At 38.0% G+C, this 27612-nt stretch overlaps 2 protein-coding genes and 1 long non-coding RNA gene across 6 annotated transcripts in view; 2 read left to right on the forward strand and 1 right to left on the reverse strand.

Annotated features, from left to right (window-relative positions):
- The window catches only part of cacna1bb (calcium voltage-gated channel subunit alpha1 Bb), a 146978-nt gene extending 126570 nt beyond the window's left edge, over positions 1-20408 (forward strand). For all 4 annotated transcript variants that reach the window (XM_088356094.1, XM_088356091.1, XM_088356092.1 and 1 more), the window contains 3 exons: positions 362-620; positions 10164-10387; positions 14321-20408. In XM_088356094.1, the coding sequence (XP_088212220.1) occupies positions 362-620; positions 10164-10387; positions 14321-14872 (1035 nt within the window). In that variant the 3' untranslated portion in view covers positions 14873-20408. The remainder of the gene's footprint in view (positions 1-361; positions 621-10163; positions 10388-14320) is intronic.
- LOC148351067 (uncharacterized) lies at positions 9593-23424 on the reverse strand. Its single transcript, XR_015853047.1, has 3 exons — positions 23328-23424; positions 10321-10396; positions 9593-10256 (listed from the first exon to the last, which is right to left on the reverse strand). It is a non-coding gene; the product is annotated as an uncharacterized LOC148351067 (long non-coding RNA).
- A 1114-nt stretch (positions 23425-24538) lies between these two features.
- LOC148351068 (uncharacterized) overlaps positions 24539-27612 on the forward strand; it is a 136416-nt gene continuing 133342 nt past the window's right edge. The window contains exon 1 of the mRNA XM_088320028.1: positions 24539-24675. Coding sequence (XP_088176154.1) covers positions 24546-24675 — 130 coding nt within the window. The 5' untranslated portion in view covers positions 24539-24545. The remainder of the gene's footprint in view (positions 24676-27612) is intronic.

Raw genomic sequence — 27612 nt, forward strand, 5'->3', positions numbered from 1 at the left:
CAGGTGGAATATTTTGCAACATTTTTTAATAATTGTCGGTAGGAAATGAAATGAACACAACACTTTGTGCCTACCTTAAATCCAGATTAAGCCATTGATTATACTGATATCACCAACCCCACTATTTGTTTACACACACTATAGGCTACAGTTCTGCAATTGAAACTACTATAGAGTACTTTGCAATATATTTGTGTGACTGAACAGGGAAATGGGTGTCTTCAGAAGTCTGTCTTCATCTTTTGTGATGTTACTTTTGTCATGATGCAGTACACTACTTTGGTTAACGTCAAAACTCAAGATCTGTCAGACCGTTGCACGACATTTCCCTCACTGCCGTCTGCTTCCTTTCCATTCCCAGCCGATCGTTGACCTCAGTCCCATAAGACGCTCGGCTTCCTCGCTGACCCCGCAGCACAATCAAGAGGTCGTTCTAAGGGATTATAACCTGATTCGACCGAGCCAACATCAGTCATCGGCGGGTTCCGGAACAGGCCAAAACCAAGAGCGAGTCCATCACCATCATCACCATCACCGCTGCCACCGACGCAGGGAGAAGGACAAAAAGCAGAAATCTCTAGATCGAGCTACAATGGTGCATCCACCGAGTAATATTTCTGGTATGTACAAATTGGAAGAAATCATTTTCTTTTTGTGGGGGATTAGAGGGGGATTGGGGCTAGACATTTGTATTTTTGTGTTTTTATTTTGACAGTTATGGCTCTTGATATTGCAGCCTTGTTTTATTTAACATATTGGGTCATGGTGACAGTGGGTACGTTTACATGCAAGCATAGAAACCGAATATTGCCATTGGAGTAATCTCTCATTTTTCAAGGGAGTTGCGTTCTGAAAAGGAACCCTGATAATCAAAAGTAGGACCTTCATTTATTCATTTTATTAAAGCATATCTGCTTACACTACCGCTTTTTACCCTTCAAAGATGATGACCGCTTTTTAAAGAATCTACCGCTTTTTCAAATAAAAATAACAACAAAAATCAGGACCCGAGACTAGTATTTTAGTCTATGGCTCATTTAACTTGAAGGAAGACTAAGTCCTAGGGCGTGAATAAAGCATTTCAACAATTGCATTCGATTTTCTTTTAAGTGAACGTTTGCAGATTCTGGTTTGATGTGTAAAAATGGAGTGTGTGATAAAATATCCAGCTATTTAATATCAAATGATTAAATACTATATGTAAAAAAGAACAAATAAAGATAAAAGGAAAAACAAAAAAGAGAACAATGAAAATAGAAGCAAAAAAAGGAAAAAGAAGAAGAAAAGGAAAAACAAAAACAGAAAGAATAAAAAGAAGAGAAAAAGGAAGAAGAAAGCAAAAAAGAAAGGAAGAATGAATGAAAAAGACAAAAAGGTAAAGGGGAAGAAAATGGAAAAAAAGGGGGGTAAATAAGGTAAAGAAGAAAGAAAAAGAAAAAATAAAGAGAAAAAAGGGAGAAAAAAAAGGAAATGAAGAAAAAAAAGGTTTTGGGGTGGTTACCCGTCGCAGCAAAATCCCTCTAGGTTACCCTCATGTTATGTCGAATAAACACAAATTTCTCGGCTTGAAAAAAATCATGTTTATATGATAGTTCATGTAAATTTGCTAATTATTCAAATCAATTGTTTTTTAAGAGTTCTAAATGTAGTGGAAGCTAGAGCTTTTGTTGGTGATAGGAATGAGTGGAGAGGTGTTGTAAAAGGATATTGGGATGTTTCGACGTGTTCTAAGGAATGGGCAGGGCGCCCGTATGATGCGGCAGGGGTAAACCAGTGAAAGCTGTCGAGCCCTGCTGTTGAACAGAAGAGTGTTTTGTGTCACCCTGACCCGAGTGACATGGCCGCTTTCTTGTGTCCCGTTTCATCTGGAGGGACGAAAGCATAACCAACTTGGGTGCCGAGGTGCTTAACTTGTGGGAATTTGGGTTACCATGGTCCCAAAAAATCTGTATGTGTTTCTTGCTACTTTTTCCCTTTTTTAATTTTCTTTGTTTTTGTATGTGTTTGTCTTGCTGTCGGTCACCGCTCTCGAGGGATAAGACCAGGGTAGACAGATAGAATTGTTTTTTAAACAAAGAAAACAATAACAATAGGAGGCGCTAAATAATAACACACTGTCTCTTTAAGCACCATATGCTTTTAAAGTTAACAGGCAATTCTTAATTGTTTTGCTATAGTGTTTGCTGAATTTTACAATATACATAGATGCATATTTTTTAATTTTACCAAAATTTTTTGCAACCACTTTCTTTGTTTTGCCCAAACTGTGCTTTAATGCTAGTCACCCAATCACATTGTGTGGTCTGCACTTGCTGAGTAAGTTTATAGTTCAGTTGCCCAGAGGGATGCAGAAAAGGATGTTAACATCTTCAGCAAACACCACACAGTAAGAGTCCATAAACTTTAAGAGCTTAGGCCAAGGTTTTGGAACAGGTGGTACTGTATTTATGACAGGTGAAATTATTCTACTGTAAAGTGTGTGCTATGGTATCTGAAAAAACAGATGTGAAGCTAATTTAGAAAACAAATACAAATACTATTGATTATTAGTACAGAATTCCATTCAAACAATTCGAGATGTCCCCATGAAACGTTTTACTATGTTCTATTAAGTCAAGGGTATTTGTGGTTTAGTAGAGACTTAAAACAAGGAGCCATTAACGAAGCTTAATTTTCACCGAGGGCCACACCAGCGTAATGGCCTAATGTAACTTATGAATGTGAGTAGATAAAAATCGGGCTTTTTCCTGTCTGCCTTTTTTTCCCCTTTTGCTGTCAATCGTTATTTGAAGCTGTCAATTTTCAACTTATGTAACCTTGCATATGATGACCAGAGGGGGAAACATGTCAATCCAAAATAAATGTAACTGGCATGTAAATTAATGTATCTACTCCTTCACGTTAAGTAACTAGGGCTGCATGATTTTGGGGAAAAAAAAACTAATTGGGTTTTTTTTTTTTTAGACCACCATTGCAATTTCGATGTGATTTTTTATTTTAAAAGGAAAGTGCATTTTCTTTCGTTTTGTTATAAGTACTTAACCCTTGAATTCGAGACCTACCAGTTTATGCACTCTTCCATGAGTGCGGTCGATAATTAGTGGGGGGAAAATATAAATCCGAATGGCATTATGCAGGGATGTGATTTGACCAAAGTGAAATTATCTGAAAATTAGCCGGGGGTCTGGGGGCCGCGGGCACCCAGCTAGGTCCAGGGCAGTGCCCTGGTGGGGGGACAAGTGGGGCGAAGCCCCCCGGAGCTCATGGGTTTTCCGTGTTTTTAAGTACTTTCAATGCACTCAGATGACAAAGAAATAGACAAAACAACAGCATAAATTTTCAATGTATATTGAACTATCCCATATAAAATTACAGTTTAAGTCAACTCAAAATCAGTCACATTAAAAAACATTGGACTGCCTTTGCTTTTAAAAACTATCACTGAGAATATCATCATATCTAACTAATGTGATTACTAAGTTAACACATAAATCATGTTGAAGAGTTCAAATTTCATGAACAAATAATTGTAGCATGACCAAATGAAAAGTAACTCATATTAGAACATACCACAAATGTCTTTGTTATAGCAGAAGATGTTATCTGTCGGAGTCATGTGCATACACAATGAACTACTAAATCACTGGCCATGCAGAAACATGAAATTCATTCAAAGTTCTGAAATTTATATTTTCTGTTACATTCTAGATGAATTATAACATCACTTAATATCACAATTATTGTTTTCTATGTTCTACTCATTAAAACATTCAACATATTTACAGGAATATACAAGTGTTCATTCTTGAGCACAATCCATTCACATGACACAAACACTACTTCCTCCTAGACTTCTTTGCTTTGGAATGGGTCTTTCTAGCCTGCTTCTGTGCAGCTTTGATGGTTCTTCTTGAGGCAGCCTTGCTCATTTGGGTGTCCTGTTTCACAGCAAGTTCTGTTCGTTTTGCAGACAACATAGCTGCTTCTGCATCCTTCTCCTCCCTGTACCTTTTGGAGGATGTCCTCAGATTTAGGCACAGTTTGGACTGCACAGGATCCATCAGAATGTCTTTCCTTCCAAAATGGCTGACAGAGGTGGTCTTTCTTGCTCTTAGGGCATATTTCACAGTCTGGATAGAACTGTATGTGGCTATGTCCATTCTGCATGCTTTGGGGTTCATGGTAGAATATCATACAAGTACTTAATTTAAAAAATATAAATACTGACAATAATTTTGATTACTTATAGGCTTAATAATATTTTTAAATTTCCTAAATCATATTTTAAATGTTATAATTTATTTTTTTAATAGCAGCGTATCCGAATATTTGATAAATGAAAATACAATAATTATAGGCCCTACAGTAAAGTGTTGGTGTAATGTACACATGAAAATCTATTATTGTAATTGTTAAATATTTATGGCCATTTTTATTACGTTATAATATTTTCGAAAAAAGGGGGAAAACTGTCAAATAAATTTGAAAAGTTTACCACCTACCTCAAATATCACGACTCTATCAGCAACTGGTACAGGTTGTTGGGGTGGATCACGTCTCTCTATTACCGCTTCCGATTGTGATGTCAATAAGGGATGGAGGCCGTAAAGTTTTGGAGTTTTCGTTTGGGCACCGAAACTCCCAGCGATGGAATAATTTGTTGTTCTTGACTGGAGTTCTTTCACGTGTTTTTTGCTCTTTGCGTGACTTTCAAGAGCTTTGAAACCTCTCCCACCATAGTCAATGGTATCATGGCACCAAATGCAAAGCGCTTTCCCGGCACATTCGATCTTCCGAATAAAGTCACTGAACAAATTCGTCACAGTCTTCTTTCCAACATTTGTAGATAATTCCTTCTCTAACCAGTCCCATCGAAACTTGTTTTTTACGATCTTATCAATTTCTTTAACTCGCGGAGCATCTTTGCGTTCGATCACGGACATCTTTCTTTAAACACCCGGCAAAAACGTGTGATAAATGAACAATGGCATACTCCTATGGCTTTATAACAAGCGCGTTTATTGGTCAACACGGAGACTTCAACCAATCAGTTACGGAAACACTAAAATGGAATGCTGTAGAGACGAAATCGGATTTTTTACCACTTAAAAAATCGGAAATTTTAAAATTTTATTTTTGGAGATAAAAAAAAGCGGAATTCTGCGAATTAGCGGAAAAATCACATCCCTGATTATGTCATACACATGCTTTATGAGAAATACTTAGAGCATGACAGTATAACTATGTTTTAATTATTAAAGATTTTGAAGAAAAATAACCCATGGGGTCATTTTGGATCCCACTTTTGCATCCAAAGGTTAATACTAGTGACATGCTTTAACCCGCTTGCGAGTCATCACTGTTTAGAAGAGAAGTGGTGTTTGTTTTTGGAGTGTCCAAATGGCCACTTTCTTTTTCTTAGAAAAATTTGAAAAATACTCATGTTTAGTTTTTCAGATTGGGATCAAATTTGACCTGGGACCAAGTAAGGCTTCATGCATTTGTCCCAGCTGTTTTTCAGCTAAAATACCCATGCTACATTCATGTGATTGCAAAAAAGAAATCACGCTCAAATAAAAGCCTACTATTTATGTGTGTTCCAACATAGATTGCTCATGTTAGTAGCACTTGTGTAGTAATTATTCTAGTTTGGGACGAAACTTCAGATGATTACCAGTACCTTTCAAAAGAGACCAAAACCGTCCGGATTCTCTAAACGGTTTAACAATAGCATTCAATTTATTATAGGATTGAAATTTTAGGTGTATTTTACAGGATTATTAGGACAGCGCCCTCTTCTGGGAGCTTTGTTAAGCTTTGCTGTCTATAAATCTTTGAAAAAAAAACGCAGTGGAATGTGATTACACATTTGTACTACGTCACATCGCAATGTCAATTAGATATCGGTTAACCGTGCAGCCCTAAAAGTAACTTTAATTTTCTTAAATTATTCAAATCACAAACGACAAATATATATAATATGGTGTGCGTTAAATACAGTGATGCCTCTGGATACGGGCTACAAGGAATTCGAGATACGAGACGTCTTGTGGGCACGATTGTTGCCCAACATGTGTAACGACCCCTCAATCATGGGCAACACATGGGTTCACCGTCACTCGGTTTATTGCCTGCATTCAATAAACAAAACAATACAAAGAAGACAGGGCATCTGTGCAAGACTGCATACATTTTCAGCATGAGGTGATATAGTTGAAGGTGCGGCAAGCAGACAACATGCGAGCACATTGATAGTGAAACCTTAAAAATAACAATGAACAGAGCTTTCCCATGTACCTGCAGTCAATAAACAAAACAATACAAAGAAGTCAGGGCGTCTGTGCACAACTGCATACATCTAAAACATTAACAAAAATACAAAAATGGGACATCACTCAACATGCCGCAAACCTTGGCATGGTTGCATTAAAACATGTTGCATCTCAGTAATCATCGTTTCAAGCTGCATTACTTTACAGTGTTAATTAAAAAATTAACTGTGTTTTTATGCATCATTTACCACAACTTATATACATTTACATACAAAAATAGTTCGTGAAAGCAGCTCCTTATATTCATCATAATATGAACTTTTACCCAAACTGATATTGGGCACAGCCTACCTTCAGCACGAGGTGATCGAGCTGAAGGTATGGCAAGCGCAGAAGCCGTGAAGTGTCAAACAAGAAAGACAGTCGAACAGACCTATGGCTTAACAAATGAATGAGGTACTACAGTTTTAACAGTAATGCGATAAAAACACAGATTTTGAGAGAATTCAAAAAACCTCAAAATATTTACATTTTAACTCTGTTACACATGCAATAAAAATTCCAATTTCGAGAATTTTCTAGACATTACTGATAGAGACCAGGGCTTTAAAGTAATTGAATATTCTTGTTTTGAAGTTGTTGGGTTTTTTTTTTGTTTTTTTTTTATTATTACAGTGTTATTACATGTTTTTAAGTGGGGGAGGGTCACGCTAGTAGGTCGTGGTTCAATGGCTGAGAATCCCAAGGCCTATAAGTGTGGATAAGCCTCCCTTAGGTCTCTTTCCTCACATAGTTAGTCTGTGCCTTACCATAAACATCTCTTATTTCTATTCCCATTTATTTTGTTTTCATTATATTCAGCCATTGTGTAGGTCTGTGTGTTAAGTAATTCGGGTTAAGTGGGGATAAAGGATGAAATTTTACTGCCTCATTCTATACTGAATTGTTTTATACAGCACTTTGAGTGGCAAATGATTGCTAAAAGACAAGTCATGTTTATTTGTATAGCCCTTAATCACAAGGAGTCTCAAAGGGATGCACAGACCACAGATTATTGCAAACTACAGATTATTATGTCACCATCCCCTGATCTAAAACCTACATGAGGGCAAGAAAAAACTCAAAAACCTCAACAAGAGGAATATGAAGACCTTGAAAAGGGACCGCACATGAGGTAATCCCCCTTCTAGGATGACCAGGCTGCTATGGATGTTGCAATTACAGGAAATATAAGTCATTCATAAACTACAGAATAGAAGTGCTTTACAAATAAATTTGATTGGATTATTTTCATCTCATTTATCTTATTACTGTATTTTTATGTCCAATCACTATTTGAATTCATTTCTTTGGTGATCAAGAAAAATGTGTTTTTATAGTATTTAGGGTCAACATGGAAGCTTTTGAGAGCGTGGGAGCAAACTAATTGGTTTTCAGTTACTGATATTTTGTACGTTGCGGGAACAAATTAATCTCGTATGTGGCGGTATGAGCAAAAAAAATATTTTCTTGGACATTTTTGGGATCATTTCTCTATTCCACTCATTAGCATTCATATGGAAATACTGGCTTGTTTATTATTGGAGGAGGAGGATTATTATTATGAAGATTATTTTAAACTGTTTACTTTCAGACCCCTAGACATAAAAAGCTCTTACGGGCCACATTAAGTGGTGTGGCGGGCCAACTATGGTCCGTGGACCATGAACTTTAAACTTGTGCATTAAGCTTCTTGATTCAATTGTCAAGTTCAAGGGTGAGGTAATTTCTGACCACTGCCAATCGTGGTGGCTTTACATTATGTATAGTCTTGCTGTTCATTCCAGTGTAGAACACTAGCATTTTCTATATTTTTTCAAACGTTGCTCTGGTTTTATCAGGTGGGGACCATGTGAGACACAGGGTCTTTTGTCCATTATATGAATGTACTGGGACGCCAGTGATTTGGATGGCATTTTTGAAGTTGATGAAAAAGGTGCGTTTCTGTCATCACAAATGATTATTTGTAAGCGGGAAGAGGTGATTATACCTCCCTTGAAGTGACTGGCTGCCAATGATTGGTGATCGTCACAACATTTAAAGCTGGATTAATTGCTTATTTTATATATACTATATACTAACCTTGCAGATGTGGATTATGTGAGTGAATAGGAGCAGGAGAAGGCAAACCTTTGGAGTGGCGTACTGCATTGGGTTACAAAATTTGGCTTGGAGACTTATTCTGCTTTTCTTAGGGTCTGAATAAATAAAGTATTTCTGTTGTGGGCTTTCTGTAGTTTTTTTCCGTAATAGGATTTCTCTAGTACTTTCTTCATAGGATTTTTGTAGTATTTCCATAATGTGATTTTTTCATAAGAAAGTGATTTGGCTTTGATCCAATTCAATTCCACCATAAGTATGAGGAATGTGCTCACATTCAGAGGTGAGTTGAGATTGATTTTAGGTCATTTATTTGCTTGTTGTTTTTTTTTCCATGATTACATCGTCTCCACATTAATTGGGTTTGGAAAACAAGTACGTGACTGGTCATCTACTGGTCTGGGCAAATTCTTTGGATTTTGATTCTCAAGCTTGTGGATTGTTGATTAAGGAATCTCATGCTTTAGGTGCTTATTGCTATGCATTGGTTAATTATCATTATAGTATCAGTGCTTTTATCTTTAGTATTTCAATGTATCCACCTATCTTTACCATGAATGAAAAAAGGAACAGGTCAAATATTTATGGTACATATTAAGAAGGGTTGGGACTCCTGCTCGATTTTGGTCAGGGGTGAAATGGTTTCAAAATGGTAATTTTGCTCGTTTTGTGTTTCTTTCCGTGATTGTTTTGCCATTTTTATACTTTATATTCAAAATAAATTCAAATCAATCCATCCATCCATTATCTGCACCACTTATCCTCAGTAGGGTCGTGGGGGTGCCGGAGCCCATCCCAGCTATCTTCGGGCAGTGGGCAGGGGACACCCTGAACTGGTTGCCAGCCAGTCGCAGGGCACACAGGGACAGACAACTCACTCGCTCATTCACACCTAGGAACAATTTGGACAGGCCAATTAACCTGACATGCATGTTTTTGGAATGTGGGAAGAAACCAAAGCGGCCAGGGGAAACCCACACAAACACGGGGAGAACATGCAAGCTCCACACAGGAGGTTCGATCTCATGACCTCAGAATTTTGCCGCACACGCGCTAACCACTGCGCCGCTGAGCTGTCTATTTTGTTTATTTTTTTTGTAGATTCACCGCAGTAAACAATGACATGACAATGGTATTTTCAGTAGCCTAGATGGTAAGGCGCCCGCTTTGAGACTGGGAGGTCGGTGGTTCGCGCCCCGGCCGAGTCATTCCTAAGACTTAAAAAGTGGTCGGCGGCGCCCTCTGTTGGCTGCGGCTGCATCGGCTCGCTACAACGGGTCAGGTGCAATCGACATTTCGTTCTGTGTACATTGTTACACAGAATGACAATACAAGGAAATTATTATTATTATTATTATTATTATCAGAACAGTAGACATGTCTGCATCTCTCTGTAAACTAACCTGTACTTGAACCGGCAGACAATGAAGTATTGGAGCTCTAGCCACAACTCTAGACAAAAATGACACTAAGACTCCACTCTAAAATTGTATTTGTTCATGCTGGTATGTGTAAAAATGCAAACGTCGATATTACGTTTGCTAAACAACACTCAACAAACAGCTCAATATTATTACAATTAGTCTTTTGGCTACTAAAGCATTTACATTGATAAAATACTGGATTTTTTTTTCGGGTATAAAAACAAAACGAAGAAAAACAATTTGCTTTTGAAAAATACATTGGTGAGACTATGACTAGAGATGAGAAAAAAACACTTTCAAAAGACATGTTGTGTGCTTTTCCCCTCAGGTTCCTTCACAGACCCCTCAGCTGAAGGCATGTCTAGAGAAAGAGCGAGAGAACGTGATCGTAGTCGCCCTCACGAAAGGAGGCATCACTCGTCTGCAGGGGAAAAACAACGTTACTACTCCTGTGAGCGTTATGGCTCCAGGGAAACAAGCCACACCAAATCAGCAGGTCCAAGCCGATCCACATCTCCAGGAGAAGGGCAAGAAACTGCTCTCCTAAAACAGGTCAGGACTCTGCAAGCAAATGCCGATATTCATAACGAAGATATACCATAAACTCAGGACTACAAGCTGCTACTTTTTTGCCATACTTTAAACACTGCGGCTTGAAATACGGTGCTGCCTATTCTTTTGGTGGCGGCACAGAGGAAAACAGCAACCTGCTCTTTTCCACAACAGATGCACTCTAAATACAAAACACTGTGGTGATGTCTAGAAACATTTATGACGCTCTGCGAGAGCAGTTCGTCCACGTTTTTGACGGTCCTTTATTAAACATTTAAAATATACTCGCGACGTTTTGATTCTCTTTTTACCATAAATCATGGCCTCAATTTATACATCGAAAATCAACAGCAGTGGAAGTTATTTGTCAAAAAGTCAAGTCAAGTCACATTTATTTATATAGCCCTTAATCACAAAAGTGTCTCAAAGGACTGCACAGGATTACAATTTCACCATTACCTGATCATAAACCAACATGCGGGCAAAGAAAAACTCAAAACCTCAGCGTGAGGAAAAAAAAAACCTTGAGAAGGGGCCTCACAAGTGGTAATCACACTACATCTCTCTTTCCGAATCCTCGTCGTCTGTGACAGGTTGCTGAGGTTTCTGATAAATGAATGATTCTGCAGACAAAGGTGTCGACGCCAAATTTCCCAAAATGTTGTTGTGAAGTAGAGGTAAGAGCTTGGGCCCGGGCCAGAAAATGTCAATCATTAAGTTGGGCAGAGCTGGGCTTCTCTTTCGCTGTTTTATTCCTTTCAAAGAGGATATGCTCAGAACGCACTCCCTTTTATTCAAAATTTCATCTGGCTGACTACTTTTTACTTCTAGATGAGTAACATTACAGACGCCTCCTGACATTGTACAATCGACTTACGGATTCTGGCAGATACGATTATTTTTTTCGGGATGTCGAAAAATATCCAGACATTGCTTTAAGTTAGATTTTTCATTGTGTGCACCTTTTTCCGAGTAGAGGACAGTACTGTAGTGCTTCTTTGAGAGCTCACCCAGCATCCACACCGAAGAAGAAATCCGGCTTCTACTTCCTGGTTCGTGTGTAATCATAACAACGTGGACTGTACCGCTAGGGCGCCAAGAACTTTGACATTTTTATTGTTTAATATCTCGTGCATCCATTCAGTATGGTTGGAGTAAAGTGTAAGGAAGAGGCATGCCGTTTCTTTTGAAACAAAAGTGGAATAAGAAAGCTTGATACGTTTACTTTTTGCCCCAGCAAGTAAAAACGTAGGTAAAATATCTTAATAGAGAATATTATTTTCTTAAATGTTTATTTTTTTTAGTACAAAACAATACAGGTTACTTATACAAGCCTTAAACATACTAATATAAACCATACAGACAAAATATAACACTGAAGCAATTTACGACCAAATTCAACTTACGAACGGTTGTCCTGAACCAAACTCATTCATAGGTCGGGCAGCGTCTGTATTCTGAAATAACAGTACTTTACCTGAGTAACATACTGCACTTCGACCAACATGTACTTCAGCCGAAGCGCTCACTTTTACACTGAAGTGCCTCTTTGGGTTTACCTGGGGCACAGTCCCCCAACTCAAGTAAATCGGTCAAGATCCAGTCCGTTCGGGCTTTTATACCCACAGACCGGGTTGGGTCAGGCTGCATTTTTTTAAACCTGATCTTACCTCTAGTTCTATGGCTGTTATAAGCTTGCGGCTTAAAATCCCTTACGGCTTATACAAAGACAAAATTGAGTTTTGTTTTCTACATTTGAGCATGCGGTTTTAATCAGGTGAGCTTGTAATCCAGAAATTATGGTAATACAAGTCCTTAAAGGGTCTGTATAATACCAGAGCGATCACTACTAAATCAATAAAGAATGGCAAAAAAGTGTTCTTGTATGCATTTTCAAGCTCAAGTGTGATGTTAAAAATCATCACAACTAGCACGCTAACAGTGCAATGAGCAAAAGATACGGGAAGGAGTAGTGGAAGTCTCAGGATAGAAGTGAATTTGTCGCAACATACTGAAGAAAAGCATTACGGATTTATTATCTAGCATTGAGGTTGTTGGAGCAGTGCTACGAAGGTCGGAAGGTTTTGCTTTTAGCCTTTGGCAATCTTTGGAAAGCCCTCGACAGGAAAATCTCAAAAGTCAGACATGTGAGTAAGTACTGTATAGTAAAGAACAAGTACAGATGGCAGAAAAGTAGTGAAGTGTGCTTTCAGCGTGCCTCAGGGGGACGATGGAATTTGAGATGGGTGTAGGGCTGCATCAGACTACAAACTAAGCCTCCTTCTCCTTGTCTTAGTGTCCGTCTAACTAAGGTTAGATGTCATTCAAATAACAGATCATAATTGTATTTTTTTGGGACAAGTTTGAAAAATCTGTTTAGAACTCCTGTATACATGTCATTTGTCAGTAGTAATGTCACAAGCTAATTGCATAGCGTTGTAATTGATAGCTATTTTGCAATCCAAGGTATATTTTTGGGTGCTATTTGCGCTGATTTACAACAAAAATGATATGTTTGGATATTTGAGACATTGCAAATACAAAAAAAAAACTCAATGTATGCAAAATAAATCACAAAACCTTTTTTTCTATTTTTCCCCAGTTTCAAAAACTTTATTTAAATAATTTTTACACATAAATGATAAAAAGGTATATTGGCTTTTTCTTATGATTAAAGCGGCGCTGCCACGAGCGGCTGCCTTTTCCAGCAGCTGCCCTATTGTTTTATTGTCTGCGCCTATCTTCGGTGTTTTTTTTTTCCAGTTTTGACAACTACACTATGGATTACTTCTATCCTATGGGACATGGGTTTTAGCGCACAAAAAATGCATGTATTCAAGGAATTTCAACTCCTTGCCCTGAAGAATTCTCGTGCCGGCATGATGAAGGGGCCAATTGTGGAAGAAGAGCCGGAGCTAGCGAAGCGGCTAGCGGCGTTATAAGTCTTCGGTACCATCCGTAATCATGGTAAATGCGAACTCACGACCAAATAAGATCATCGAGTGCTGGTGGAAAACATCGAAGCGCACAGGGAGCGCAGTTGCTGTGTTTTGCGGAAACGTGGCTCACGTTTAGCATTCCGGACGCTAATGTGTAGCCACCCGGAGCTATCCGGCTTCAACGCCGCTAAACAGAGACACGAAAGCCGGGGGGAATCGGAGAGGAGGCGGACTTGCTAACACAAGGTGGTGTATCCCTGGATTTTCACAAAGAAAAGTTTTCCATCTGCCGCAGGGGTGTCAAACTTTTGGACTGGCGTGACGTCATCCACTCCGCTACAAGCACCCCTAGGGCATCATGTTAATCTGTTAATAAACAACGTGGTAGACTGCTGGAAGTGTGAATTTCCCTACGGGGATGAATAAAGTATCTATCTATCTCTATCTATTTCATTTGGTGGGTTCGATACTTGTATAGCTGCAGGGCATTATTTTCTACAGCCCTTCAAAAACAAACAAACAGTCAAATTGGTCCCAAACTGCTGGCACAGGGCACTCCAATTTGAGACATGGGGCTGGGAGTGAATAATTAAACATTATAAACCTAAATTTAGGTTCTGCTCCTCTTGATTTGGGGTTATCTGTCGTCGATGTTAAAAGGTAATTCATTCAAATTCACAGTTTTTATTTTCAAACACTCCTGGATAGAAAAACAATAGTGGAACCTGTAATAGACTGCTTATATATAATGGGAAACCATAATTCCTGAGATTTTAGATGATATCCACAAAAAAATGATACTGGTTTGTCGGGTAATAATTCAAATATTTACTTCAGCACAAGACACGTCACAAGATAAAGGCATAAAAAGTAAAGTAGTTCCTCCTCTTGGTGATTACATTGTATCTTTTCAGGTAAAAATCATTGATTCCCAGATGTTGTAGCCTTATTTTGTATTTGTACGTGAGCTAATATCATATTTGTTTGTTTTCAGCATGGTAGCAATGGTGGTAAACCCGCCCCCCCTGGTTCAAGCACACCAGGCCGTGGTCGCAGGCAGCTCCCCCAAACACCTCTCACCCCTCGTCCTGCTGTGGCCTACAAGACCGCAAATTCATCACCTCTCTCCACTGCTGCCAGCACCACCGTAGCCGGACACCAAAACCGAGTAAGCCGTGGCCTTTCAGAACAAGAGCGATTGCACAGGAACACTGACCTCTCAGCCATACCAGTCACCTGCATAGGTTCTGACCTACATGTAAACCGACAGTCGCACGGAGCTTCTCAACAAGCCCTAGCCGAAGAGACAGAGGACTTCCAGGACGCTGTGAGCAGCCAAGTTCTGTCACACTCTGTCAGAGCTGGCCCTTCCGGTATCACCTCATCTTCCTACGATATTGCTGCTGTGCCCGTCACAGCTGCAGCGTCACAAGGGCGCGCTGATGTGGTACCTAACGGATACCACTACAATTTGGGGGTAAATTCTGCATCCAACAGCAGAGGAACGGGTAGCCTCAGGGAGAGAGAGGACGAGGATTGGTGCTAACATGTTAGAACATTAGGAAGTTTTTTTTGTATCTAATGATGCAGGAGCAGCTTCTCCATGTTTGTCATGGTAGGTGGCGTGAGCTGTTCATAGGCCAGCAGGCTCTGTTTGATGCAAAGCGGAAATTAGACAGTTGAAAGTGCTGTCAAAGGGGTCTGATGCAGTATTCTGGTGTTACTCTCCTTCCCAAACAAAGAACTGTGGAAGGAAACAAGATGCTGACTTTTTCCATCCCCCCTTTTTGAACGCTGTTAGCACCAAGATACTTTGAAAACCCTTCAGTATTTTGCCTTGGCCAGTGGTGTTGAAGATTAGAAGCCAAAATCTAATTAGAGCTATATTTGCTAATCATCCAACTGCCTCCAACTTCAAGTAAAGGGGTCACAATTGACCAAGATTTTATACAAGTCTTGGAACTTTTCTGATTAAGGTAAAGCTAAACAAGTGTCATTTTTTTTGCAAAAAAGAGGCTAGCCATTTTCGAGGTCAAGCTTTGTCCAAATTGAAACTAGGGTTTTAGGGGTGTACGCAGTGGATTGGAAAACAATTTTCCAACGACATGTGGCCGAATACTAAGTGCCTCATTTTACAAGATGTGAGCAGGAGTCAGGGTTCTTGTATGGGTGGTCTGTGTTGAACACACAGTCACGCATGTAAGTACTGCACAAGACTACTGGATAGCATACATCTTTTGGGGGATCTGTTGTAATGGTCTAGATAAATACAAAAAAAAAAATCAAGAAAAAAACCCACAATTTTATATACCGAATCTTGTTGTTGGTAAATCCAAAATAAAGATCCAAAGTGAGCAATGTAGTGCATGCCAAGGTCTTTTAACACGTCAACATAGTGTATGTACTTTGTGAGTGTGTGCTGAACATTTGCCTTTTACTTATAACACACTGCCAGTCCATTGTTAAGAAACTGTCTGTTCAAGGACAAAAGTGCCATTTGGAAATGTTGTTCAAGTCGCAAACAATGGAATATTTTTTGGGGGGTATTTTCATTCTCATCTTTCCATTTATTTATGTCGTCTCGACAGAGGCAAAATGGAGGAATACTTAAACCTGGGCAATTGTTACAACAAAACAAATACTCAAATGTGGAATTAGCCAACTCATGGGTCACTAATATGGGATCGACTGCAGAGTGTCAAGTTGATTTTCACGGAAGGCAGCATTAGCGTATTCGCTGTCCTTCAAAAGGCCTAATGTAACTAAATGTAGTGAGTGGTATTTAAAATACATGCAACCCCAATTCAAGACCGGTTGGAAACGTATGTTAAGCTGGAGAGGGATGGGCGCCACCAGGCTGTACTTGCCCAAGACACACCACAGGAAATGGTGCCCCTACAAACCTAGTGGTTAAGGGATCTAACCAACCACCCAACCGACCAACCAACATCTGCTTAATGTAAAATAACTCATCACACACATTCAATTTGCATTGAAGACAAAGGTGGCAACTCATAAAATATTTCATAACCTTATCATATCAAAATTTTGGAATTTTTGGGGTTCATTTGTTTCTCATTTCTACTCACTGGAATAGATATGAAAACACTGCACTGCCGTGTAGTAGCGCCGACCTGTCATTTCGCAGATATCTTACCCAAAAGGGGATTGAGAGGCCATGAGTTTGACACATGTGCCTTATAGGGGACCGTGTGTATTATTTAGCACCTCCTTGTGATTAAAAAAATTATAAAAATAAATTATATTGTTTAAAAAAAAAAAAAAAAAAGCAAACATACAAGATCAATGATATATACATGCTTCTTTTTTTTTTAAATACTCGTAGTTTGATAAATTTGCTTCTTTTTTTTTTTTACATAAAATGAGGCTCAATTAGATGGAGCTGACATAATTTTCTGCCATCATGCTGCTACAGGTGAATGGTTGGGCAAAGTAATGAAAATAAAGATTTTGCTTTTGGCCACTTGTAGTTTGTATCCTTCTTTGTGTAATTTAGCACTAATTTTCAGCTGCACTACACCATAAAGCAATATCTAGTGATCAAATAATACACAATGTTACTTTAAGAGCGCTGAGTGGCCTAGAGCCTAGTGTAAAAATAAATTTAATAGTGAGGGTGAAATTTCAAGTGGGTAAGAATATAAATTGGTCTTTTGCAGCAACTGATAAAGATGGATGGCCAGTAGTGCTGCTCAATTTTGTGAAAAAACCTGATTGCGATTTTGCAAACCAGTATTGCATTTTTGTGGCGATTTTCTATTTTAAAAGAAAAGTGCTATTTGTGCTTTAAAGTTAAGTAAACAGTGCCCTCTTCTGGAGATTCATTGGGGTTGCTGTCGGCTCACATGTGGGTGTGTTGACGCGAACTTGCAAACTTTGTCCCGCGTTTATTGACTTGTGCTGTTAAAGCTAGCCTCTTATTGGCGGGCGATGTTAAAATTCGAACCGTGACAATTTTTGTAGGCCAAACGTTCCATCCTTCAGATAAAGGGGAACTATAAATCCTTGAAAAAAACGGAGGTGTCTTGCCATTACAGAATCGCTCTACGTCACATTGCAATATCGATTAGATTTCTGTTAATCGTGCAGCCCTAATGGCCAGATATTATTAGCTAAATAATTGTGGACAGAAATGCAGGAAAGTGACATGTTATTTGTTATTTCAGATGAGCGTATAAAATTGGTAGCCCTTTGCATTTCATACCAGAGCGAGCTAGTAAGCAAATTTAGCAATTTTATGTCATTCACCATGAACACTCCATCCCATCACCCTTTGTCATTATTTAAAGCTGAACCAAAAAATGTAATGGTCCTTTCATTCATCCGTCACTATTACTTCCACCATCCCTTAGTCATTGTTGAACTAGACATCGCTAATTTGCAGCAGTGACAAAATCAGAGTTATCATATTGGTCTGGCGTGTATGACACATTTGCATCCCTAAATCAAGCTTCCCTCTACGATTTTACCAATATCGAACTGTGTAGTTCTTAATGTGACTAAAAATGCAGTCTTTATTAATTGTTGTTTTGAGAGAGATGTGTTCCGGGTACTTCTCTGTGTGCCAAGAAAAAAAGGTGATTTCAATCCAGAGTCTTCACGGAAAAAAATATATCAGAAATCCTTGAAAAATGTTTACAATGTCCGCATATGTGTCACTGTGGGCTATTTTTGTTGTTTGCCTATTTCTTTATCATACCTTTGCAACACCTGTCTTCATTATGAATACATACAAATTCGATGATGCTTTTGTTTATTACACTTTCTTGACTAACTAGGGGCCCACCAGCCCTAAACAAATTACAGTCCAAAGAAATGTTTTATCTAGGAATATTGAAAAATTGTTATAATCTACCATTAACCTTCAAATTTAACTATTCTTCTTTAACCAATGAATGCAAAACATTAATTTATTCACTTAACCGCTTATCCTCATCCTAGCTGACAATGGGCAAAGGATATCCTGGTGTGCAAAACAAGTTTTGAAATATTGAAAAAGATGTTCATAAGACAGGATAGGTGGTGATCTTTGGTGCAGACTGAGAATGGAGACAAATATTCTTATCTAATAGGTGGCAGATTTAAGACACAGCAAAAAGCAAAAACGTTTACACCTCTTACATGCTCCTGACTTGTTTTATTGTTATGATTACAAATCATGTAACAGTCCCTCATATTAGTCATTCAATCTTAGGATCATTGGGTTTACTTGCAGGGAATAGTTGACTGAGATCAGTGACTTGATGGTAGTCCCCGTGGTTTTTTGTTTTGTTTGTTATTCTAGCATAAAAATGGTGAAATTAAGAAAATGTCTGTTTCAAGTCAAGTCCAGTCCAAACACCAACCCTAACCCGAAGTAAGAAAAAAAGAGGGTTTTTTTCGAGAACGTCTAAGTTATGCCCATAATTGCACACACATCATAAGCAGCTTTACAAGGAGGGCAATAATAAAACAGGCCGGAAAATGACGGTCGCGACTAAAAAAGTTCCAAATTTCGTTAACGAATCAATGAAGTACCCTGGTAGTGTTCTCTATTAAGTGTGCAAAATTTTACTGCGTCTCGTGTAGGTTGAGTTTGTAGATTGCTTGCAAGAATCGTGGATTCACACAATATAGACAGACAGACAGACCCAACTGTGGATTTTTCGCTGTGGTGACAAAAACTACAATACAAATTCCACAGAAAAATCAACCAAAACGTATGACAAATTTTCGCCAAATTAGCTAGAGGTAGTGTGTATAATTTGTTTCTTTACTAGAAAAAAAAGTTATTTGAAGGAGAAAGAAATAGTCAAAGAATAAATACACTGAAAGGGCTTATATGACCAAGTATTTTGCTTATGAACAGAGTAACCAAACCATTTTGATTGATCTATTAACAAACGGACAAAAAACATATTAAGAGGTTTCTGTGCACGTTTACATAGCCTTACAAAACCCACAAATGGGTAATATTCTGGTCTTCAACTATTCCCTGCTTGTACTGGTACTGAATGCCTCTCGCTTCTCTTAAAATGAGCAATTATGTGCAATGGATTAGCCATTGCACATCCAGGGTGAATCTACAATAGTGCACCTGTATTTTGTGTAAATTGTGGCACAGTACTGCATCAAGGGGTGGAGCAACACAGCATGCAGCATGGGTCTGGTCTAAAATCACCACCCAGATCTCAGGGTATATTTTTCGCTCGGAACAAAAAGAGCGGGAAAATATATAGGGAGCTAACACACAAAACACTTTCCTCAATGCATCACTGTTTGCACAACCAAATGGAATGAGTAGGACAACTATTCAGATGGTCCTCAGTAATTTAAAACGTACTAAGGTTTTGAAAGAAGACTGGATAGAGGCAAGTAGACTCCAGACATCAAGTAATTTTCTTCTACAAGAGCTATGACGCACGCAGACAAACTACCAATAGATACTGAAAAAAGGGTATGTTTATGTCCGAAGTCATATGATTTTTTTATTTTTTTTTAAGAGCGATATCAGTTTACGGTGTCCTCACTTCCCAGTCACAATCCACCCTCATACAATAAATTACGCTTATCTTTCCCAAATGTGTTAAGATTCCATTCATGAAAAAAGTTGGCTATAACCCAGTTTGGCTACGGGAAAGCCTTGGATTGGTTTTTCTAAAATAGATAAATCACATGAAACTTGAGCAGGGTGCCAAATGTCTTCTATCATTTTTTACTCCCCATTTGGACATTTCCTGTTTGCATGTCCTTAAAAGAAATGTGCATGCGCAAAAATGAGCAAACAAAGAAAGCATTGTTTGGCTTTCAATACATCCATGACTTTGATATGTTGCCTGTTACATTTTTGACGATTTACACAAGTGTGTAAACCTAAAGAAAGAACTTGAATATCATAGTCACAAATCTTCTACCAGTCTCCCCCTTTCAAAAAAGTGGAAATGTTCTTTCAGAGTGGTTCTTAAGTGTCTAAATCCTCTGCTGCCTGAATTGTTACTCGACTGTCTCCCGGACAGTCAGTTTAACTGTTACCGATTTTTGTATGAGTATAAATCATTGAATAAAGAAGAATGATTATGAGATTATTGTCTTACATTCCTTAAAATATTGTCACCGGCCCCTTTTGATTTCACTTCATTTTCAGACATCTTTTTTTAACCAATGAATGCAATGAATTCTGATCATTTTGATTGGAATATTGGCAATACTGTATTTTTCAACCTAATGCTTTAAAGGTTGTACAATGCAAAGTCAAATCCAAATGTATATCAACCACAATTGAAGTAAAAAAAAACAGTAACTCCAAACCAGTGGCAGATTTGCCCCCAAATGTCTTTTTTTTTTAAAAAAACTTTGAAAATCAAATACGTTTGTGAATTCAAATACATGCCAACATTTTGACGTTGAAAAGCATTAGATTTTATTGTGCACTCTGTTTTTGCACACGAAATACAACCCATTTTGAGAATATTAAAAAAAATTAAAATCATAAATGTTCATAGCTATATGCATAAATATAAAATATATGCTTGTTTAAAACAGGATGCTGCAAAATTTTACCAAAGCGAAAATCTAATGCAATCATTGGAGTGGTTTAATCACGACAAAATTCTTTGTCTTGCTTCATTTTTTTTTTTATTCTTGTTAAACTTTGAAAACGCTGTAGATATAAAAATGTTATGCGTTTTGAAGGGGAGAAAAGCGATAGTCTAACGCGCAAAGCTGTAGTATTGCTCAGTATGAATATAAAATGGGCCAATATGTGTTGTACTACAGTGGTCCGAATATAAATTTAGTTTTGCTTGTTTGTTTGAACAAACACGTTTTTTATCCCCAAAATTACACACTCTACCTTAAAACTAATTCAGACTTTTATCATAATCAATATTGGCAATTATTATTATTAAATACATGATTTATATTATCAGAGCATAATTAAAGGGCGTGTACAACATTTTAAAATGTTCTACTCGTTGCCACCCTCTCCTAGCTTGTGTCATCATTGCAGCCTCGATCAGTTCGATTTTTGTTTTATCTGCATTACTTAGACGCACTCAAATAGAATATTTTTTTAACTTACTTTGGGTTTGGGTTGGTGTTTGAATTCTACTTAAAGTAGGAGTATAGTAATTTTACCATTTTAATGCTGCACTAACCAATATAAACGAAATAAAAACCCGCTGGATGAGCATGACGTCACTCTCCAGTGCTCGCCCCAAACACCATTCCACTTACCTAATGTGTTCCGCCCCGGACAGTTATGCTAAAAGTACAGTGGCTTGCGAAACTATTTGGCACCCTTGAACTTTGTGACTTTTTGCCACATTTCAGACTTCAAACATAAAGATATAAAACTGTAATTTCTTGTGAAGCATCAACAACAAGTGGGACACAATCATGAAGTGGAACACACTTTATTGGCTATTTTAAACTTCTTTAACAAATAAAAAACAAAAAAGTGCAAAATTATTAGCCCCTTTACTTTCAGTGCAGCAAACTCTGTCCGAAGTACAGTGAGGATCTCTGAATGATTCAATGTTGATCTAAATGACAAACGATGATAAATGGAATCCACGTGTGTGTAATCAAGTCTGTGTATAAATGCACCAACACTGTGATAGTGAGACCATCATGAAGAACGAGGAACACACCAGGCAGGTCTGAGATACTGTTGTGGAGAAGTTTAAAGCTGGATTTGGATACAAAACGATTTCCCAAGCTTTAAACATCCCAAGGAGCACTGTGCAAGCAATAATATTGAAATGGAAGGAGTATCAGACCACTGCAAATCTACCAAGGTCGAGCCGTACCCCTAAACTTTCAGCTCATACAAGAAGAGAACTGATCAGAGATGCAGCCAAGAGGCACAAATCACTCTGGATAAACTGCAAAGGTCAACAGCTGAGGTGGGAGAATCTGTCCATAGGACAACAATCAGTTGTATACTGCACAAATCTGGCCTTTATGGAAGAGTGGCAAGAAGGAAGCCATTTCTCAAAGATATCCATGAAAAGTGTTGTTTAAAGTTTGCCACAAGCCACCTGGGAGACACACCAAACATGTGGAATAAGATGCTCTGGTCAGATTAGACCAAAATCGAACTTTTTGGCGACAATGCAAGACATTATGTTTAGTGTAAAAGCAGCACAGTCTTCCAACAAGACAATGATCCAAAACATAAAGCAAAAGCTACAATGGAATGGTTCACCAAAAACATATCAAGGTGTTAGAAGCGCCAAGTAAAAGTCCAGACCTAAAACTGTGGAAAGAACTGAAAACTGCTGTTCACAAAGGCTTTCCATCCAACCTCACTGAGCTCGAGCTGTTTTGCAAGGAGGAATGGGCAAAAGTATCAGTTTCTTAATGTGCAAAACTGATAGAGACATACCCCAAGCGACTTGCAGCGATAATCGCAGCAAAAGGTGGCGCTACAAAGTATTAACTCAATGGGGCTGAGTAATTTTGCACACCCACTTTTTCGTTTTATATTTGTTAGAAAAGTTTAAAATATCCAATAAAGTGTGTTCCACCTGATGATTGTGTCCCACTTATTGTTGATTCTTTACAAGAAATTACAGTTTTATATCTTTACGTTTAAAGTCTGAAATGTGGCAAAAAGGTCACAAAGTTCAAGGGGGCCAAATAGTTTCGCAAGCCCCTGTAAATTAAACGCAGATATGTGCATGGGGGGGGGTTAGATTATTTTAAGGGCTCTTTGAACACACTTATACTTAATAAAGAAATAATTTCATGTACAACTCTGTCGACACTGTAAACGACGCACCCTACTTTAAAACGAGTTAGCATAAGTAGAAATATCCTGATATTGTGCCAATTTGTTTTCGTGTATCTTACTGTAATTTGTATTAGCGCCGGTTGATTTTTAGTCACTGTGCTAAAGTTGAACAAACGTAGCGTGTTAGGAGTACTCAAAAAACTTGTATATATGTTGTACGTTTCAGGACCTCCATTATGTATGTATTATTCATTTGTCTACTTACATATCTGTTCCTCTACTTATACAGTGAAAAATACTTTTGCTCGCGTGTAGCCAGGTGTTTTGCTTCCCTTACCCGGTCCTTACTCATTCGAGGCCACCCGGAAGTTTAATCACGCTTAATGTACTGATTAACCTATAGTAAAAATTGGCGGAGAAAAGCAGCATTCCTATTGGCTTAATATAAAATAGCGGGCGGTTCCCTTGCGGCTTCGGGGTTCAACTTCAAGGCAAAGTAGTGATGATGGGAATTCCGGCTCTTTGTACAGAAGTGCCTCTTTTAGCTCATCCTACAAAAAAGAGCCGGATCTTTCGGCTCCCAAACGGCTTTTCATATTACTGTAGTTGTGTTGCGTGAATCCTTATATTACCAATTATAATGTAAAATAATTCACAAAATGACTTTAAAAGGGAAACAATAAACAAAAAACACAAAAATGGTTAAAGAGAAAACGCAAAAGAAGAAAAATAAAATAAAGAAAAATAGGGGGAAAGCAAGTGCAAAAGTAGAAAAAAGCTAATAGACAAAGGGAGATAAAATATAATTTAAAAAATAAGGCAGAGCGAAAAAAAGGATAGTGAAATAGTGAACAGTATGGAAAAAGTACTAAAAATCTGTGAACAACACAGAAAAAATACAGAAATGTAGTGGAATATTTTTTAAATGTATGGAAAAGGTACAGAAGCGGATGAAAATGACCTGAAAAGCACAGATAAGTACTGAAATGTAGACAAAAAACTTCTGAAAAGTAGTGAAAATATATTAAACTTATGGAAAAAAGTACAATAAAGTACTGAAATGTAGTGGAAAAAATAGTGAAACATACAAAAAGTACTGAAAAGTTTTTAACGGTATGATAATGAACTGAAAAGTGTTTAAATATGATTAAAGGTTTGGAAAAAAGTTGGTAAAATAGTGAAAATCATGGTATGAATAATAATACAATAATTTAAAGTCAACCATCTAGAATCCCTGAAGAAAAATGTACCTTGAAATGCATCTTCAAGTGATCTGCCTTCTGACTGGTAGAGAGTCGGCCACAGTTGTTCACTTCAGAGATCTGGCTTATAAAGCCTCTTTGTTCGCGAATGACACATTGCTACAAAGGAGAACAGATGGCGGAGTGGAAAGAAGAACTGGGCAGGTGACAGAGAACAGTAACTTTGTTTTAAATAAATAAGGACGAGATAACTCTAATTTGCACATTAGTACTCGAAGGAGATGTTTTCTCAGTGGATACTTTGCCTCATTTGCCTCATTAGCCTCATTAGCATATGCAAAGGCTCCCCCGATGATTTCTCATCTTTGCCTGATTTCGGAGGAGAGTCTGGCTCTGGGATGCTGCGCACAGGTAAGAAATACTCAGAAAAATATAGCTAAAAAACTGTGAATTAAATTATTTGCCATTTCAAAAAATGGTGGATTGGAATTCCATTGTAATCTAAATAATTGTATGTTTTATGGCATTCTAATGACTTTTTCGAATGAGCTGTGTAGTGAGTATAACACAAAAATGGCTTATTTGTTTTATTTTTAGCCGAATTGCTTGCTTAATGTTTGTTATTTCTTAATTATAGTCTTTGATATAAGTACCATTAACTTTGGATAGTTTGTGGACTTGCTTACCTGTCAACCTCACCCAATTGCTCCTCTTATTAATGATTGTAATTCCTGTTATTGCGCGGTAATAAAGAATACAAACACAACGCTGCACCTATTTACTCACAACAAAAAGACTATGTAAAATACCGCGACAATATTCTATGATGACGTTGTCGTCTGCTATCAGTGACAGAAATGTTTTGGATAAGAGGCGATTGGTCTAACAAAAACTACAAATTTTTAGAAATAATTATGCAGCCTACACAATTTGAAAAGATCAAAAATGTGTAAAATATGGGGCAAACGTATAAGTTGACAAGTATGCACCCGCTCCCCAAATTAATAATTGCAATTCCCCTTATCAAGCAATGATAAACCTTACAAACAAAACGTAGCACTTATTTACTCACATCAAGACAGACTACAAAGAATAAAACCAAAAATAATTTGTGTAAAAGGTTTTATTTTGTTTACCAAATAAATGATTAATTAAGGATAACATTTGCTAGTGTACCTCTATAATATCAGGCACATTTCTTGCTAATTTCGTTTTTTTGGGTGTGCCTTATAGTACAGAAAATAAGACATAGTTTGTATTTAGAGATCCATTGCAGGTATTTTTTTTGTGCTGTGGCTTAGTTTTACAGTAAACTCCAAATTTGGTGTCAAAAAACATTTTAAGTGGGCATAATTTAGTGCCTCTTAGTGTTTAAAAAGGTCAAAAAGCTTCATTCATTTAAAACAAAATTTTTATTAAATAATAAGAAAAAATACATGAACTATTGTACAAACATTTATTTTGAAATTCTCGCAGGTTGACAAATTCACATTTATTTTACAAAACATGAGCCTCCCCTAGAGGGCGCTGACATCATTGTACAGGTACTCGAAAAACCATAAACCTTGCAAAAAGCTGTGCAAACGATTAAAAGAAAAATAGTGCGGATTGGTCACTTTCGTTCTCGTAGTAGGTATCCTTTCCTTGTGGCTTTTAGTATGGTTTTGGACAATACAGCGACATCTAGTCAAATTATACACACGGTCCCTTTAAAGTACACACCTGGCAGTTGGAACAACAGACTTTTCATGCTTGTTCTATTTATGCTAGTTTGAGAAGCTGGACTTTGCAAACACTGACTGCACCGTTCCTTTCTGTTGTGTATCAAATAATTGTTCAGCACAAGTCTTTAGTCGGCGGCGCAGTGGTTAGCGCGTGTGTGACACAGTTCTAATGTCATGAGATCGAACCTCCTGTGTGGAGTTTGCATGTTCTCCCCGTGCTTGCGTGGGTTTCCTCCGACATTCTAAAAACATGCATGTTAGGTTAATTGGCCGGTCCAAATTGTCCCTAGTTGTGAATGAGCGGGTGAATTGTCTGTCCCCGTGTGCCCTGCACATGGCTGGCAACCAGTTCAGGGTGTCCCCTGCCCGCTACCTGAAGATAGCTGGGATGGGCTCCAGCACCTCTTCAACCCTACTGAGGATAAGCGGTCCAGATAATGGATGGATGGATGGTCGTCTTTAGTCATTTTGCAGAATTGGAGTCAATCCAATTACTTGGTGTTGAGACACACTTAAAACAAGTGATTGCACCTGATTGCACAATGTTTTATTATTTAATTTCAGTTGAACGTATTGAACTGCTAAGTAAGGCTTATACTTTCATCTGCATATAAGATTTGTTTTGCTTTGACGGACCCTTTATCATGCAAATAGTGATGTTTTCAATAGCATTTGTTAAACTAGAAAATGGGGCTAAATGCAATCCATACATATTCCATCTCAAGCGAGGATTTAACTGTGCCATCTAGACAAAGTCAAACACAACATTCAGGAAGCTTGGCTCTCTCATGAGTGTTTGTTTTCTCTGGATTGTTGATAGAGTGACAGAAGTACACATTCTGTTGTATTTACATTGATGTTGAACCTCTATAATCCTTTCATGACCTATTGAGATTCATCTGCGATTGGCGCGGTGCCAGACGCCTTAAAGAGTCAAGTCTGAATTCCACAGCAGCGACTGTTTGTTTTGCTATTTGGTTTTCAGGACATTTCATCTTCAGTGTCATCGTTTTTATTATATGAGAGATAATGTGATCCAAAAGTAGGGCTGCAACGGTCAGTCAACGTTTTCTACAAAAATCTTTAGTAGTCGAAAGTGGATTTCGATGTCAACTTTTGTCGTCAGACATGTTTTAGCAACACACTGAGGCATCTCTGCATGAGTATAATCTCTGCCGAGAGTCGCACATATGCAACCGCGGCATAAAACATCAAGTATGCTGTACCAAAACATTTCAAGTTTGGAAGGATTAATACAATTTTATGTCGAATAAAATAACGACTTGCAAATTTTCCAAAGCGGTCCTAGCGTAGCTTGGCAGCAACTCGGTGACACACAATTATAATGTTGGATAGTTGAACTGACATACCTCGGTAAGATTCAATGTCATTAACCAGAACAGGTTTAGGACCCAAACGCGTGATGTTCTCACACAAGCCTTTTATTTTACAGGAAATGGGGAGTCATGCACGTTAGGCAACAGTCTGGCGTGAAATGATAGGAAGCCAGAGGCTGACGAGATCGATACCAATTGCCCGAGTAGATATCGGACAGATGTGGTTGATACCTGACAGGACGGACACACAGGATTGATAATGAAACAGGATATAGAAAATAAACAGG

Source organism: Urocampus carinirostris, chromosome 16 (assembly GCF_059441175.1).
Source record: "Urocampus carinirostris isolate Australia breed hairy pipefish chromosome 16, RoL_Ucar_1.0, whole genome shotgun sequence".
NCBI classification, from domain to species: domain Eukaryota; kingdom Metazoa; phylum Chordata; class Actinopteri; order Syngnathiformes; family Syngnathidae; genus Urocampus; species Urocampus carinirostris.